This window comes from Halichondria panicea, chromosome 12 (assembly GCF_963675165.1).
Source record: "Halichondria panicea chromosome 12, odHalPani1.1, whole genome shotgun sequence".
Lineage (NCBI taxonomy): Eukaryota > Metazoa > Porifera > Demospongiae > Suberitida > Halichondriidae > Halichondria > Halichondria panicea.
Window position 1 is genome coordinate 5,763,098 of NC_087388.1, and position 16,507 is coordinate 5,779,604.

General features: G+C 41.8%; 5 protein-coding genes across 6 annotated transcripts in view; 2 read left to right on the top strand and 3 right to left on the bottom strand.

Annotated features, from left to right (window-relative positions):
* LOC135345356 (uncharacterized) overlaps positions 1-16,507 on the top strand; it is a 63,479-nt gene that overhangs the window by 44,575 nt on the left and 2,397 nt on the right. The gene's annotated exons all lie outside the window — the stretch shown is intronic.
* Positions 908-2,831, bottom strand: LOC135344895 (uncharacterized). Of its 2 annotated transcripts, XM_064542184.1 has the most exons (7): positions 2,675-2,831; positions 2,402-2,575; positions 2,134-2,295; positions 1,849-2,022; positions 1,597-1,761; positions 1,313-1,486; positions 908-1,156 (listed from the first exon to the last, which is right to left on the bottom strand). In XM_064542184.1, the coding sequence occupies exons 1-7, from the start codon at positions 2,712-2,714 to the stop codon at positions 1,002-1,004; spliced, it is 1,044 nt and encodes a 347-aa protein (XP_064398254.1). In that variant the 5' UTR covers positions 2,715-2,831; the 3' UTR covers positions 908-1,001. The 2 variants fall into 2 exon arrangements, with proteins under 2 accessions (XP_064398254.1, XP_064398255.1); XM_064542185.1 differs by lacking the exon at positions 1,849-2,022.
* LOC135345434 (delta-like protein 1) lies at positions 7,840-8,739 on the top strand. Its single transcript, XM_064542855.1, has 3 exons — positions 7,840-8,162; positions 8,216-8,377; positions 8,513-8,739. Exons 1-3 carry the CDS (start codon positions 7,979-7,981, stop codon positions 8,737-8,739), a joined length of 573 nt encoding a protein of 190 aa, XP_064398925.1. The 5' UTR covers positions 7,840-7,978.
* LOC135345355 (kelch-like protein 40a) lies at positions 10,595-11,839 on the bottom strand. The gene is made up of 2 exons (XM_064542761.1): positions 11,685-11,839; positions 10,595-11,631 (listed from the first exon to the last, which is right to left on the bottom strand). The coding sequence occupies exon 2, from the start codon at positions 11,567-11,569 to the stop codon at positions 10,649-10,651; it is 921 nt and encodes a 306-aa protein (XP_064398831.1). The 5' UTR covers positions 11,570-11,631; positions 11,685-11,839; the 3' UTR covers positions 10,595-10,648.
* Positions 12,348-15,537, bottom strand: LOC135345352 (uncharacterized). The gene has a single exon (XM_064542757.1). It carries the CDS (start codon positions 14,338-14,340, stop codon positions 13,111-13,113), a length of 1,230 nt encoding a protein of 409 aa, XP_064398827.1. The 5' UTR covers positions 14,341-15,537; the 3' UTR covers positions 12,348-13,110.

Genomic DNA, 16,507 nt, shown 5'->3' on the forward strand with positions numbered 1-16,507 from the left:
ACGAAAGTGAACGAGAATATCCATTCGTCAGAATCTGACGAACGACTGACGCATGCGCAGACAACTAGTACCAGGCCCAGTTGTTCGCCTAACCGTTATAAAAGCGAAAACTCGGCCTGAGATCGAGGCTATGGTCTAGCCAAGATCCACACTGACAGATTATAGCTAGAGACACCTTACATGTGTAGATGATGAATAGTGTTGTTCCAGAAAAGCCTATGCATAAAACAATACGATGAAACTTTCGAAATATTTTCAAACAACGTACGTTTTATAGGGTAAAAATAACAATGCACAAAAAGTATGAATAGTTTTTCCCTCACCAGTCACCACTAAATACAAATTGTTGTAGTGTTCATGTCAGTTTTTTTTTTATTGCTTCGTTCCCTAGCTATGGCTATAAGTTTGCTATTTTGAGCAGAAAGGGGTTTGTATGGCATCATTTTGAGCATAATACATGTAGGCATATTATAATAGGCACCTTTATAATAATAGGTATAGGTTTTGGGAGTACTATAGTCATAGTATAAACATTTGTAGGCCTGGATGGTAGTTAATTATCTCCTTAGGACTAGCATTCTGATAAGAGTCATGTGGCCATTATATATAGAAGATATGGGGTGTGGTCTATGTTGTGCTTTGTTTATGTTTATGTTATGTCCATGTTGTGCTTTGGAGAAATAATGTGGGAAATAAGCAATTTAGCTGTAACGTTGAACAAAAAAGAATAGAATGGTAACATCTCGAGCATATAAATCTATACTGCTGCATGGTGTTGTAGCTTCATTGCCGTAAAGTTTTAATTAAATTGGCACCTCCACCGAGGGCATCTGCACCCGCAGTGCTTTCATTACACATGCACTTTTTATTTAAAAACTTAACCACCCCCATAATAATTATGTCATCATTGAATTGAATTGAATTGAAATAAAACACATTGTAATTGAAGGACAGCAAACAAGGTTCTAAATAGTGTTCAAATAGTCTGGTTACAGTCGAGTTCACTTTGGGACACAGCAATCGATGCCTTTCTTGGGGCATTTACAGTTGGGTCCACACTTGCAGTCTGCACCAGCACATCCCTTACACACACAAGGGCAGCAATTTCCAGCACACTTGTCTCCACACTGGCAATCAGGGCCACACTTGCAGTCAACTATAGGAGAGAAATAACAAGATTAGGTACAAAAGTCTCGTCTAGTGGTAGTGAAAACAAAGGCCATAATCACACAAATTAGAGCAATTAGCTTTTGCTTGCTTTGAATCGACAACGAGGCAGCCAACAAAATTCCAAATAATAAAATAAACTTACTACGTTTGCAAGGTCCAGCTACACAGCAATCGATGCCTTTCTTGGGGCATTTGCAGTTGGGTCCACACTTGCAGTCTGCACCAGCACATCTCTTACACACACAGAGGCAACAGCCACTCTCTCCAGCAGTACACTTGTCACCACACTGACAGTCAGGGCCACAGTTACAGTTGCCTGTGTAGGGAGGAAACAAATCGATGAACAACTTGCTTAAAACACAAAGGAGATAAATTCATGGAAAAGTCACAGAGATTTAGACAATAGACAAAAGAAGAGAGACTTACTGCATTTGCAAGGTCCAGCTACACAGCAATCGATGCCTTTCTTGGGGCATTTACAGTTGGGTCCACACTTGCAGTCTGCACCAGCACATCCCTTACACACACAAGGACAGCAATTTCCAGTACACTTGTCTCCACACTGGCAGTCAGGGCCACACTTGCAGTCAGCTATAGGAGAGAAAAGTTTACAGTAAATTCTAGTTGAAGAAGAATAGACAGGCAGGAAAGAAACAAGCCATACACTAAACAACTTACCGCATTTGCAAGGTCCAGCTACACAGCAATCGATGCCTTTCTTGGGGCATTTGCAGTTGGGTCCACACTTGCAGTCTACACCAGCACATCCCTTACACACACAGAGGCAACAGCCACTCTCTCCACCAGTACACTTGTCACCACACTGACAGTCAGGGCCACAGTTACAGTTGCCTGTAAGAGAAGAAATGAATCGATGAACAACTTGCTTTATAAACACAAAGCAAATGAATACATGGAAAAGCCACAGAGATTTAGACAATAGACAAAAGAAGAGAGACTTACTGCATTTGCAAGGTCCAGCTACACAGCAATCGATGCCTTTCTTGGGGCATTTGCAGTTGGGTCCACACTTGCAGTCGGCACCAGCACATCCCTTACAAACACAAGGACAGCAATTTCCATCACACTTGTCTCCACACTGGTAGTCAGGGCACTTGCAGTCAGCTATAGTAGGAGAGAAATTAACGAATAAGATTAGGTACAAAGGTCTCCATAAAAGGTTAAGTGGTAGTGAAAAGCCACAATATTCCAAATGATAACATAAACTTACTGCGTTTGCAAGGTCCAGCTACACAGCAATCGATGCCTTTCTTGGGGCATTTACAGTTGGGCCCACACTTGCAGTCTGCACCAGCACATCTCTTACACACACAGAGGCAACAGCCACTCTCTCCACCAGTACACTTGTCACCACACTGACAGTCAGGGCCACAGTTACAGTTGCCTGCAAGTGTAGGGAGGAAATAATACTATAAAGCAGTGCTTTTACAAATGAGCCATGAAACTGATACACTAGATATATGCAGTCTAGTCACAGACTTACTGCACTTGCAGGGTCCAGCTGTAGTTGGTTTGTCCGCCATTTCTGATTATTGAGAGTTCTTGAGAGATTGTTGAGAGTTGGTTCTAGTTCTTTTAGTTTCTGCTGCTTGAAATCGTTGCTGAATGATGTGCACTGACTTGGTTGCTTTATAAAAAGTGCACAGTTTTCCACACGACGGTGGCCGTGTGCAAATAATTTCGCTGAGGGCACTTTTGCACTCGGCAGCCAAGTGCACAATCAATTATTATGCCTCGGTGTGCATGCGCAAGCGAGGTATACGTTTGTGTGTCTGTGTGTGTGTGTATCTGTGTATCTGTGTGTGTAGACTGCTACAGCTGCTCAAGGATGAATCAAGTGCAAGTAAGAGTTTCTATAGGCTTCTAGTCATGTTTACTTGGATTTTAATTCGTGGATTTGCAAAATAATGCTTCGTTCTCGAGTTATGCCTAGTTTTGCTTACTTGGAATGCCATTGCAGCCTTTTCAGAAGAGCACGTAGTCAAACTTGTTTACCGAGTATTGCTACTCTACTTAGTAGTTAGCTCTGCACTAGAACGCTAGCTATTGGTAGCTGCAAGAGTGAGAAGAGAGCTGCAAGGCTCTGCCTAGTCTCGAATACCCGCCTCAATCTTTAGGTTGAGGCGGGTATTCGAGACTAGGCTCTGCCATTAATTTTAGCATAGATACTGTACACTCCGTGGATGTGAAACACTTCCGCCCACTACCAAAAGTCCTGAAACACAGTGGAGTGTACAGTATCTATGATTTTAGACTTGAACAACTTCTGGTATCGATCGTTTTTAACAACAATCATGGTCGATCATTACCCACTCTATAAGAGTTTTTGCATGCAAATTGTTTATCATGTGTGTAAAAGCTATTAGTAGCTTTATGTTATGTAGCTTTGGCATCTCCACCGAGGCATCAGCACCTACGGTGCTTTCATTTCAAGAATGAGCCGCAAGACAATTAATTTGCACATGCGCAATACAATGTAAAAAAAAAAAAAGTCTGTGGTCAACACAAATACACAAACAAACAATTAAATAATGCTTTTAGGGAATGATTGCAAACTCTACAGAATAAGTACATGCTCCACTGGGTCTATCATACCCTCCTACAATCATTATCTGTTGTCTGTCCTCAAAAGCAGCAGCAAAACTCAAACATCGAGGCTCAGACAATTGACCTTTCAGCTCCTTCCAAACATCCTCACCAGCGTGATAGACGTAGACAAGCTTTGTCCCTTTTTGCTGACCTGTCTCGGTGTCAAATTTCCAGCCTCCAATTGCCAATACATGGTTGCGAAATGATACACATGCAGATGTTTTGAATTCCAAATTTTGTATTTTCTTAAAGATGTCTTGATCATCGTTGTGAGATTTAACAAGTTGTGACACTGTTGCTACACAAGCACTCCTTGTTGGAACAAAATCTCCTTCCTTGAACACATATCCTCCTAGTATGTAAAGCATGCCATTGCAGTGGCGGATCCAGAGGAGGGTCCATAGGGTCCCTTGACCCCCCCTTTTGAAGTTAACTTTAGAAGGCTTAATGACTCCAGCTAGCTATTTATCAGTTTTTGTAGCTATTGTAATTTGATTCAATGATTGTACCTGTTGTTTTGATGTATCAACTGCCAAAAGAGTGTTCAGGTTAGCCTAGGCTAGCTAGTTGACTGTTCGTAGCAGCTAGCTAGCTCTACGCAAGTCTATTATGGGACTTCCCCTGGCTGAGTATGGGATTTTCCCTAGTCACGTGTGACCGAAAGTGGGCGTAACCCCAAAAAATTCGCGCTGCGCGCTCGTTAGTTTGGACCCCCCCCTTTCATTTTTACTGGATCCGCCACTGCATTGCATACACAACCAGAAGCATGAAACACTTTGTAAGGAAGACAGGCAACCTCACGCCATATCTTGTCTTGACATGTAACGGTCAAAACATCGACTGTTTGTATTATTCCATGAGCACTGTTACCACCAGCTATGATTAGGCAGCCATTGCTAAACACAACTGTCACTTGGCTTCGTTTGGTTTTCAATTTTGGGTAATTGCTTGAATATATCCATTCTCTGCGAGCAGGATTGGTCAACTGGTAGATAGTATCTGTAAATTCGTCGTCTGGGCCTTGTCGATCTTTTTTACGCTTAATTCCATCGATGGTGTGAAGCTGGAATTGGACAACTCCTTCAACAGGCAATACAACCAAAGAAGCATCTTTGACAGGGCACTTTGCTAATTTTGACCATCCCCCATTACCAACATGATGGCCATGACTCAAAGTGTACGAGTAGATTCTCCTATTGCGAGGCCTGAAATACGCCGTGTCACCGTAAACTACAGCATCAATGGGGCTGGAAGTTTTGTCTAAAGCTGAAGTATCACACTTGTTCCATTGCAACATATGGGGGAAATCACAGAGAAGTCCAGCTGCAAGGGATCAAGCAAAAATAAAACGCACCATGGGAAACACAAGTATATATAGAGCATGCATGAGTTCATTTAGTTGGGCTGTTGACTGGCAATGGACATGTAATCACCTGATGGCATGTGCTGCTGAGTACGAGTTTCAGTCGGTTGTGGCACATCCTCTGGTACACTGAGGGTTCGTGGCTTTAGAGTGACTGCAACTGGCACAGTGATCATGATACCTCTGGATTGGGCTGCGTAACATTAACCGGCATGATAGAATGTATGCAGTGTTTTATGACGGTGAAGGGGGCACAGTCAGACACTGCATGGCTCAGAGGCTTACATAGAATTATAGTGCAATTATATATAAGCTATAATTATAGGCTTGATACTATAATTATGACAAGACATACATGCAGCCTACCTATATCTTCAGCAAGTTTTCTCTGGTCTACAGATCGCGAACAAAGAGCTTGGACGATATTCTGCCAGGTTGTTGATCGACTATTTCGCAGCCAATGAGACAACATCTCTCGTAGACAATCCGTACACCCCAAACTTCGAAAAGTAGCTCGTATTTGTCTCAAAGTAGGTTCACGAACATTTAAAGCCAGGCCAATGTTGTACCACTTATCTCCAGCATCAATAAGGATATTTAAAACATCATGCAGATTGTCAATAGAGAGCACGTTTCCTCCTATTGTACAATCATGCAGTCTCCACTGGACTGAGGGGAAACGGTGTATCATCAGACTCTGTCATACTAGCTTGAAGAAGGGATCTGATAAACAGCTCACAAAATTATACTAGCACTTGCTATATATATAGATTTAATAGCACACTATAACCAATAGTACTTTTACAGATATTATAAGATTACATCAGCTACTAGCTAGTCTGTAGTGTTGGTGGTGTGTGAGCACCTTTATAGAGATTGTGAATCTATACTAATTACACATGCCTCTGGTGAGTCATGCAACAAAACAACCATGCATTCACTATAATTATACACATGCATGTGGTGGATACCCTGGGAATATTGATCCTTGAAATTCAAGCTCAGATCAAGCCAAACCACTAATTAACACAAATGTACGTCTACAACAACAGCAAAATGCAAAAACATAGTAGTGATACTATAACAAAGTAATGTGCAAAAGAGTTGCTTCATTTCTAATCATGATTGGGTAGTTTGAGCATATTAGAGGCACATTTTTGTGAGGCATAATGGGCACCTTAATATAACTTGAGATACTGATAGGCAGGTTTTGGATACAGGTCATGTTAATTTGTAGGCCTGATGGAAGTTTTGGTGGTTAAATATTTCCTTAGCAATCTGATCTAGTAGAGTCATGTGGCCATCATTTATAGTTTAATGTTTAACTTGTGATGACGTGGGGTCTATGTTGTGCTCTTACATTTATAGAGGAATAAGTGGCGATTTGAAAAAGAAATAGACGATTTGTAGGCTGTTAACTTTTGAGCAGATATAGGTAATTAATAGTGCCCACCTCCCACCCTAATTATAGTGCACACTGAATGAGACATTTATGGTTCCTGTGGGAAATTTACCAGACAGCATTATGCATGGTTTCGATGCAGTTACTATTTCAATATTGTAATTCCAGCCACTAATTACCATTTTTTTTCGTATCTACGCATTCTATGCTGGTTTCTATGATTATGCAGAAAATGATTTTCAAGGTTAGTTATTACATGGCAATTCATGCCACAAGCAATTTATTGGCCCTTGTAGTAGATATAATGATCTTGGGCCTTACATATATATATGCATGCAAACAAGATGTAAATCTACTCACTTGAAGCCAATTAGTTGTCACTGCATGCATGCTGCTGATAATGAGTGTCCTTGTAGTGTGTATGAGCTGCCTGTGTCTATATGGCTGGGGAAGGTGCATATGAGTGGTATAATAGTCAGTATAGCTGCAGTTGAGAGCCCCAATGCTTGCAGCTTAGTGTACTGGTGTCTGCAGACTATGTGGTACAAGTGGAGATGGTCTCCTACAGTTATCCATCCAACAGACGCTCTGATGGTCAATGTTGTGATCCAGCCAACAATGGTGGAGGATGTACCGAAGGGGAGCGCTGTGACACCTACTTTGCCTACTGCCTGATGCCACGTTTCAGTACTGCTGTAAGTACAGTTGCCTTGTCCACTGCAGTTTACGTTCACACAATCATCAATGTCAGTCTCACATCTCTGTCCAGTGTATCCAGGATCACATGAGCAGGTTAAGGAGGCTATTCCATAAGAGCAGTTACCATGGCCACTGCACACACTCTCCAATAGTATACTCTCCAATAGCAAGCACTCATCAATATCCACCTCACAATCAGCACCAGTATAGCTAGCATTGCAAACACAAGAGTAAGAGTTGACTTCATCCACACAGTGACTATTTCCACTGCAGCTCTGTCCCTCACAATCATCAATGTCCTCACAATCAGCACCAGTATAGCCAGCATTACAAACACAGGTATAAAAATTTAAACCGTTATTACATGTTCCTCTCTCATTGCAATTTCTGTTGATGCAAAAGTTTTGACTCTCACAGTTTGCACCAATATAGGGAGGGATACAGATGCAGGTGGGACCACTAAATCCATTCACACACTGTTCTCGTTCACTGCATGTGACAGCATTGGACTCACACTGATCGAGTATCTCACAACTGCTTCCAGAGTAAAATGGAGCACATAACACAGTAGCATTGACATTGAGAGAGAGCCTAATATTTGATAACTCAGATAATGTAGTTGTCAATCTAACTTTAATTGTGATTGTTTCCCTGGTTACACTGATACAATTTGTCAGACTGACATTGATGAATACGATGGAATAAACTGCAGTGGAAATGGTGGTTGTGTTGACATGGTGAACATGTTCCTATGTGACTGTGAACCTGGCTACACTGGTACTGATTGTGAGACCAACATTGATGATTGTGTGAATAGGAACTGTAGTGAAAATGGTGTGTGTGTGGATGGTGTCAACTCGTTCAGTTGTGAGTGTGTGTCTGGCTTCACTGGAGAGATGTGCAACACTAGTACTGCAGGTATTGTAATCCAATACTTTTAATGATACCGTATATATACCCCCTGCATGCAGGGCTGGGTGGTGGTCCAGGGGGTCTCACTAGTAGCCTGATAGGAGGAGTGGTGGGAGGTCTCCTAGTGCTAATGCTGATACTCCTGCTCCTGATAGTGGTTGTGGTGGTGTGTGTGCAGAGGAGAGCTCATGGGAAGACCATTCAAGACACTCAGTTTCAAGGTAAGCTGTTTGTCCACCTAACATGGAAGTAGCTATACACACTGTTTACTTATGTATTTACTTTGTTATCACGATCTGCGTAAACATGTTTTAGTAGCTCATAAAAGGAGTTGCTAATACTGTTGTTTTCCACAGGAGACACCATTTCCTACATACCTGAAGACAACCCTGTGTATGGGATTCCTGAGAACAGAACAAATACCATCACTTCAGAAGCAGCAGAGTTTGACAACCCGATATATGGCAGCCGAGAATCACTCAATGATGCAAAACTGGTCAATCCAATTTATGGAGATACAGATTTCGAGGACATACCTTATAAACTGGCCCCTGCAGTATCAGACTATGAGACACACCTGTAGTACCTGTGTATGAGAATAGCTAGAGGGCAGAACAATGCAAAATGTTGAAGTAGGTATTGACTGAATAGGACGTTTATTAATAGCTATTTATAGTAGTTCTATTTTTGTGTACGGCCTAGCTGTACTATCGCAAGGGTGGCCAGATTAACGAGAGTACTGTATTGGACTAGCCTTGTTCCCACGCCAACTGTAATTGCGTATAATTGTCAAACACAACAAGCACAACAACAATTAATCAATGCAAATTCTACAAAATCAACCACTGGGTCTATCGTACCCGCCAACTATCATAATCTGTTGCTTGTCTTCAAAACCAGCAGCAAAAAAGCGAAACACCAGAAACTCAGACAATTGATATCGGATAGGTATATATGGTGGTCCCGAGAGCTAGTTGACTTTCAGGTAGAGTCTGGTTCAATTTATCTTCGCTATATACTTAGCTTTTGGAAGTAAGCTAGACAGACAAATGTTTAAGGAACTCGCTTAGTCTCACAAGAAGCCAGCCGTTTCATTGCGGAGGTAACGTCTGGCAAATTACATATGAGCTACTTGTGCAGCTGCAGTCTAAGTGGCTGTTTGCATTGATAAGTTGTTACTATAAACAGGCGAACAATCAATGTGAGCCAAAACCACGTAATTAGATTTGCCACATCTATTTTAGCAGTAATTGCTATAGCGTGGAACATTTACCAACGAAAAATGTACGTGTCAGTATAATTATTGTGAATGACATTGTAGAACACCTGGCATCACACGTAGGGCTAGCCTCGTCCCCATGCCCACTTCCTCTGATTGATGTTAATCACTGCTGCACATGCGCGCGCAATATACTAACTGTCAAAACACAAACACAACATATGAATGTAAATTCTATGCAAAACACAAAATTATGCTCACGTATAAAATATTAATGAAAACACAAAAATATATTTATATTGAATGCAAATTCTACAGAATTACAAAAATATGCTTACGTATTCAGTAAACTCTACAGAATCAAGACAAACACATGTGCAAGAAGCACATGAGAAGGTGTTGTGACACCTCTGTGATTTTGTTACACATGGCATGCCATACGGCCAAGCTGCACTGTTCCAAGGGTGACCAGATTAACGAGAGTCTACTGTATTGGACTAGCCTTGTCCCCCACGCCAACTGTAATTGCACATAATTGTCAAACACAACAAGCACAATAATTAATGTCTCTTAAATTCTACAGAATCAGTACATGTTCCACTGGGTCTATCGTACCCGCCAACTATCATAATCTGTATTCAAAACCAGCAGCAAAAAAGGGAAATACCGAAACTCAGACAAATGATATCGGATAGGTATATATGGTGGTCCCAAGAGCTAGTTGACTTTTGAAGTATACGTAGAGTCTGCATGGTTCAATTTACCTTCGCCTTTTGAAGCAGGCTAGACAGACAAAATTGTAAGGGACTCACTTAGTCTCACAAGAAGCCAGACGTTAATTCATTACGGAGGTAACGTCTGGTAAATTACACATGAGCTACTTGTGCAGCAGTCTAAGTGGCTGTTTACATTGATACTAATTTAATAGGCGAACAATCAATGTGAGCTGAAACCACATAATTAGATTTGCCACATCTATTTTAGCAGTAATTGCAGCTATGCTATAGCGTAAACATTTTACCAACGAAAAAATGTACGTTTCAGTGTGAATGTGACGTTTGTATTAATGGATTGGATAGTAGAGCACCTGGCAGGCTGACATCATGCATGCATGTGTATAAGGCCATAGCCTCATCCCCATGCCCACTTCCTCTGATTGCACATAACTGTCAAAACACAACGAATGAATGCAGAATCAAAACAAAACACAAAAAGATTACAAATTCTATGCTCAAGACAAACAACTTGTGCAAGAAGCACAAGTTGAACAACTTTAATTAATGATTGAAAACTCAACAGAATTCGTACATGTTCCATTAGGTCGATCATATCCTCCAACAATCATAATCTTTTGCTTGTCTTCAAAAGCAGCAGCAAAAGCGAAACACCGAGGCTCAGACAATTGACCTTTCAGCTCTTTCCAAATGTTTCGACTCGTATCATAGACGTGGACAAGTTTCGTTCCTTTTGGTTGATCTGTCAACGCTGAACCCAATTTTTTCCAGCCTCCAATTGCCAGTATACTATTGCGAAACGACACACACGCAGAATCACTGAGTTCCAAGTCTTTTATTGTGCTGAAAATGCCTTGATCGTTGCTGTTAGATTCAACAAGCTTTGACACTGTAGCTACGCAAGCACTTCTGATTGGGTCAAAAGGAGACACGTATCCTCCTAGTATGTAAAGCATGCCATTACACACACTGCCAGAAGCACGAAACACTTTGTAAGGAAGACAGGCAACCTCACGCCATACCTTGTCTTGACATGTAACAATCAAAACATGGACTGTGTTTACTGGTCCATGAGCACTGCTACCACCAGCTATGATTAGACAGCCATCGCTAAACACAACTGTTACTTGGCTTCGTTTGGTTTTCAGTTTTGGGTAACTGATTGAGCGTGTCCATTGTCTGCAAGCAGGATCAGAAAACTGATAGATATCATCTGTATACTCGTCGTCTGGGCCTTGTTGATCTTTTGTGCGCTTGATTCCACCAACGGTGTGAAGAAGGAAACGGACACCTCCTTTGTAAGCAACAGGCAACATAACCAAAGAAGAATCTTTGACAAGGCACTTCACTAATTTCGACCACCCCCCATGAGTCAAATTGTAAAGGTAGATTCTCCTGCTGCGATACACCCTGAAATACGCCTTGTCACCGTGAACTGCAGCATCGATGGGGCTAGACATTCTCTCAAGAGCTGGAGTATCACACTTTTCCCATTGCCATTGGAAGTCGGCACTGGGTTCAACTACACGGGATGAGTCAAAAAATAACCCAGCATGGAACAAATATCATGCTTACCAGGAGTAGGGCTGTTGAAACCAATAGAAGACACAATGGGCACACTAGTAGATCTACTGAGCTGTTGAGTTCGTGGTGATACAACCTCTGTTGCACTTAAAGTTCTTGCAAATGACTTTGGAGTGGCTGCAACAGGCAAAATTAAGCCTCTGGATTTTGCTGCATAATTATAATAATAATATTTAATTATAATAAAAAGTGCAGTATTTTATATATCCGGAAGTGGGGGGACACATGCAGTCAATCACATACACAGAACATTTAACAAAGAGGCTAGTTTGCATGCATGATATGATAATTATATATATATGTACCTATTTCCTCAGCAAGTTTTCTCTGATCTACAGATTGTGAACAAAGAGCATTGACGATATTCTGCCAGGTTATCGACGAGCCATTTCGCAGCTAATGAGACAACATCTCTCGTAGACGATCCTTGCACCTAGAATAATCAGCTTTAATCTCTTCCAAAGTAGGTTCATAAACTCCCAGAGCCAGGCCCAAGTTGTACCAAGCATGTGCAACAGCAATAAGAGCTTCAAGAATTGGGTTCAGATCGTAAATAGAGAGGAAGTTTCCCTCAACCTTAAATGTAGGATCTGTTGTATTCTCCACTGGACTGGGAGGAACCACTGGTGTGTCATCAGGATCGGCCATAGCCATACTTGACTTCAATCTGAACTGTATGTAATACAACTCACAGTATATACATGCACATATACATAACTTAGATCTATATAGTTATAAATTAAGGTTATACAATGCTATCAACTATAGTGCTCCAACCAAAGAGACTGGAACTTTTTATTTTTCACATTTCAGCTCATTATCTTTGGAAGTATAAGTAATATCAAAATTAAAAAACATTTGCAATGTGAACGTTGCTAGGATTGCCAGGAAAAGAAAAGCGCGAAAAAGCGAAGAAACAAGAAATTCGGCGAGTGCATAACTCCAATCCGTTACAACGTCATTCACATGTATACTGTTTCAATAAGTTATGATTATTATTTTTGTTTTGGTACTTTTCCTGGCCAATCCTTTCACATTGCAAGTAATAATTATAGTGATGTTAATTATGTGCATTTTTTGCAGGCTATAGTTATGTGTTTATGACTCCCTTACAGTGTTGAGCAAACACGCAAGTGTTGGATGTGTGGGTGGAAGTATTCCAAGTTATTCATGACCAGCAGATAAAGACCAATGACTGTGTATTTACCCTGCAACCTGTATTTCGATTTTAAAATTCCTTATCAACAGTAGGCCACTCGACTGTACATGTTCATGACGTTGTAACGGATTGGAGTTATGCACTCGCCAAATTTCTTGTTTCTTCGCTTTTTTGCGCTTTTCTTTTCCTGGCAATCCTAGCAACGTTCACATTGCAAATGTTTTTTAGTTTTGATTCCCTTTCTTTTTTCATACAGTATTACATTAATTCAAGACCAAAGTCCTTAACTAGAGCCTCTAGGTCACCGGAAGCGTTTTGCCAGTACTGCTTGGTTCCACGCACACTCCTCATGATTGTGGAGAGGTTTCCCTCCAGCTCGCCGTCTTTTTTGTCTAGCTTTACCAGCAGGTCTTTGACAGACGAATGTCTGCTCGAGGTGTTTTTAAGCACGTTGAAAATGCTCGCCTTGATCTCTCTCATGAGTTTTAGGTGCATGAGGTAGAACAGGTACTCGCTACTTTTTCTGTACCTAGAGTCTTTGTTGTTTAGACACGACTTTACGTACTCACTGAAAGCCAGGTGCTCGTCGCGAGGGTGGAACTCGCCGAATATACCTATTGGGAAAAGGTCTGGAAAGCACATGACATCTAAATGCTCCTGGCTACTCTTTAACGGATATTCATTCACCCTAAGCATTTTAAACTGGTCTATGTCGGCGACATTGGGTTTGAAAGTGTCTAAATTGCGTTGCGTGTAAGCTTGTATGCCGGCCGTGTACCCCGACTGGTCGGTCACCTTTTCGACCATGCTACTGGTTGCACTGTTTGTAACCTCTATGACGACGTCGTCCATGGACTGTTCTACTTTGTCCGGCTTTACGTCTACGTACAACCAGTTTATTTCTTTGAGTTTCGTCAAAGCCCCCTTGATTTTGTTAATGTCGACGAATTTCTGCCAAAGAACATTTTTCTTTGTGGGAACCCCGTCGACTTTAACGTACAGTTGAGGTTTAGGCAGTCCGCATTCGTTTAGAGCTAGCGTTTCAGCCGTGTTTGACATGGGCAAAGGCAGAATGAACATGTTTCCCTTGCATGCCTTGAGACAATTGTGCGCGGGGACTTTCTTTGAGTACGTTTTCAATCTGATTATAGTTTGAAAAGTTTTTGCCAGTTGAATCAATTGCAAGCTAAAGGAGTCGAGCCCCTTTAGCTCGTTCGGCTGGGGGACCGTTTCAAGATCGTTAACTACAGACCTAGACGGTTTACAATAGTTGCACATGTACACCGTTTCTTGTTCCCACACAGCCGGATTAACCATTAAAGCGTATGCTTTGATGGTTAACCAGGTGATATTATCGCAAAGGCTATCATGCAACACCTTTGTACACTGATCACGTCTGAACAGTTGGTCACAACAAATGCACACGTTTATCGCATAGTCGCGAACCTTTTTGTCGTACTTCAGTATAATCGGAGTGTACTTTGACATTAGTAAAGCTTCTAGGTGTTTCACTCTAAACAGAGTGTCTAGTGTATCGCTAGCTTTACTAACCTCCTGTGGTTCGTCGCATTTGCGATCAAACAGCTCATTTAAACCTAGTTGGCAAGCTTTGAGGAGCAGCTGGTGGTCGTGGTTCTTAATGCCAGTGTCAATTTTGTCAATTGTTTTGCTTGTTCTTAATGCTTCGTTAATTTGGTTTTGTAACTTTGACAGGGCGGGATAGTGCACGAGAGCATTTCTGAGAGTCCTCAACGGATTAGCACACTCGCTGCCGAACAAGTGACAAGCTGCACTGTAAAAAATGATGTGTGGTTTTCACGCAAGTGCGTGACTATTGTGGCAACTATCAGGAAAAAATGCGAGAAAAAACGCACATTTGCCACAATAGCCACGCACTCTGCGTGAAAACCACACATCATTTTTTACAGTGTAGAGGATGGCCCATCCTCTCTTTGACACGGTGTTCGTAATCTGGCATTTCTGGGTTGAATGGGACTTCCCATTCCTGTATGTATGTTTGCACATACGGACATGCATGAAGGGCGCCGAGGCGGTCTCGGAGAACCTGAACGTCCTCGCTAAACATGTCGTGCAAGTTTACAATGGTTTCAAATTCACTATCAGAAACCTGCCTACATCTGGCCGTACAGGACCACGTGGGTTTTGGTGTTTTCTTTTTCCCATCTTTAGGGTGTTTTTTAGCTACGACAGGTTTGTGGTCTGAGAGCACGCACTCACCGTCATTTTTTACCTGTATCGGAGTGGGGAGGTCATGCACTGGCTCCTCGATACTGGGTATGCCACTAGTGTACGTACATTGAGGCAGGTGGTCGTGGGTGTACCCAGCTTCGTAAAAGTAAGGCTCTCTAGAATCTGTATGCCACCTATCGCCTAAGTCCTTAATGCACGTCAGGGGTGCGTCCATGACATCTCTCTTGACCCCTAGTAGGCCAGCTACAGCTTTTCTGCGAGCATTGAGGCTGATCCTCACTAAGTGACTGGCAGCAAGCTTACATGCAGCGTGTTTGCGTGCTTTGTTATTTTGGCTAGCATTCCAGTTTGGAATACTTCTGAGGCTTTCAAGGATGCAATTTGTAAGGACTTTACTTTTTACGAAAGTGTCCTGTAGGCTGCTCGTTAGGGAGTGCATTACTTGCTGGGTTGGTTCAGCTAGCTGGTATTTTAGCTTCCTTCTACGGTTAAAAGCTTTTGCACGCCGTTTGTGTGACGCTTTCGATGTCAGCAAAGACTTTTTTGCGGTAACGTTGAAGCTGATTCATGTAACTACGCGCAGTAGAGGTCCGTGAGAGAGCTCTACTACACAGAGTGTTTTTTAAATAGTGGCGTGAAACAGCTAGCCTGTTTCGAATCCGGTTTGTCGCTGGATTAGAAACCCTATATTTTCCAACAGCCTTCTTTGTGGAAGATTTTGCCTGAAGGGGATTCAAATTCCTATGCTTAGAAACAGCCTTCTTTGTGGAAGATTTTGCCTGAAGGGGATTCAAATCCCTATGCTTAGAAACAGCCTTCCTAGTGGAAGATTTTGCCTGAAGGGGATTCAAATCCCTATGCTTAGAAACAGCCTTCCTATAGTGGAATCTGTGGCCTGGAGGGGATATTGAGATCGGTGGTCAGATACACGCTGTCTAGAATCCACCTTGACTTTTGACGGATTTCTACTCAACAGAGTGCGATTCCTAAGTTTTGTTTGGGTGATTATAGTATCACGGTTTACATTGTAATATTGGTTAGATAGGGATTGGGCAGTATCAATCCTATTGACATAATACGACCTTCTCTCTTCGCGCTTTCTTACTTTGAATGGCATGAGTCTAAAATGCACAACGTAAGATTAGTCTTATCTGTTGATCACAGAGTAAGATGTAGACAATCTGTTGATCACAGAGCTAGAGAGAGGTAGCACTTTCAACAAGAGGAGTCACTGATACAGCCCACACTGACAAGAAAACTGCACAGATTGAAGGGCATGACTGTGGGATTATAGCTGTTGGTACTGAGCTTACCTGAATAATCTTTGACAGTCAAAGAGTCTTCAATAACTTATCAGAAAGTTGGAGTAAGTTTTTAGCTCACTGCTCACTTTGAGCAGCAGGTGTAAAACGAAATTAATTACTGAACATGCGCAATACATTGT

Bases quoted from the DNA above. Each gene is read 5' to 3' on its own strand.
- LOC135344895 (XM_064542184.1), bottom strand. From the start codon at position 2,714: ATGGCGGACAAACCAACTACAGCTGGACCCTGCAAGTGCA. The intron at 2,576-2,674 runs GTAAGTCTGTGA...CTACACTTGCAG, and splicing joins AGCTGGACCCTGCAAGTGCA to GCAACTGTAACTGTGGCCCT. The intron at 1,762-1,848 runs GTAAGTTGTTTA...TCTCTCCTATAG, and splicing joins AGCTGGACCTTGCAAATGCG to CTGACTGCAAGTGTGGCCCT.
- LOC135345434 (XM_064542855.1), top strand. From the start codon at position 7,979: ATGGTGAACATGTTCCTATGTGACTGTGAACCTGGCTACACTGGTACT. The intron at 8,163-8,215 runs GTATTGTAATCC...CCCTGCATGCAG, and splicing joins GTGCAACACTAGTACTGCAG to GGCTGGGTGGTGGTCCAGGG. The intron at 8,378-8,512 runs GTAAGCTGTTTG...TGTTTTCCACAG, and splicing joins TCAAGACACTCAGTTTCAAG to GAGACACCATTTCCTACATA.
- LOC135345355 (XM_064542761.1), bottom strand. From the start codon at position 11,569: ATGTCTAGCCCCATCGATGCTGCAGTTCACGGTGACAAGGCGTATTTC.
- LOC135345352 (XM_064542757.1), bottom strand. From the start codon at position 14,340: ATGTCAAAGTACACTCCGATTATACTGAAGTACGACAAAAAGGTTCGC.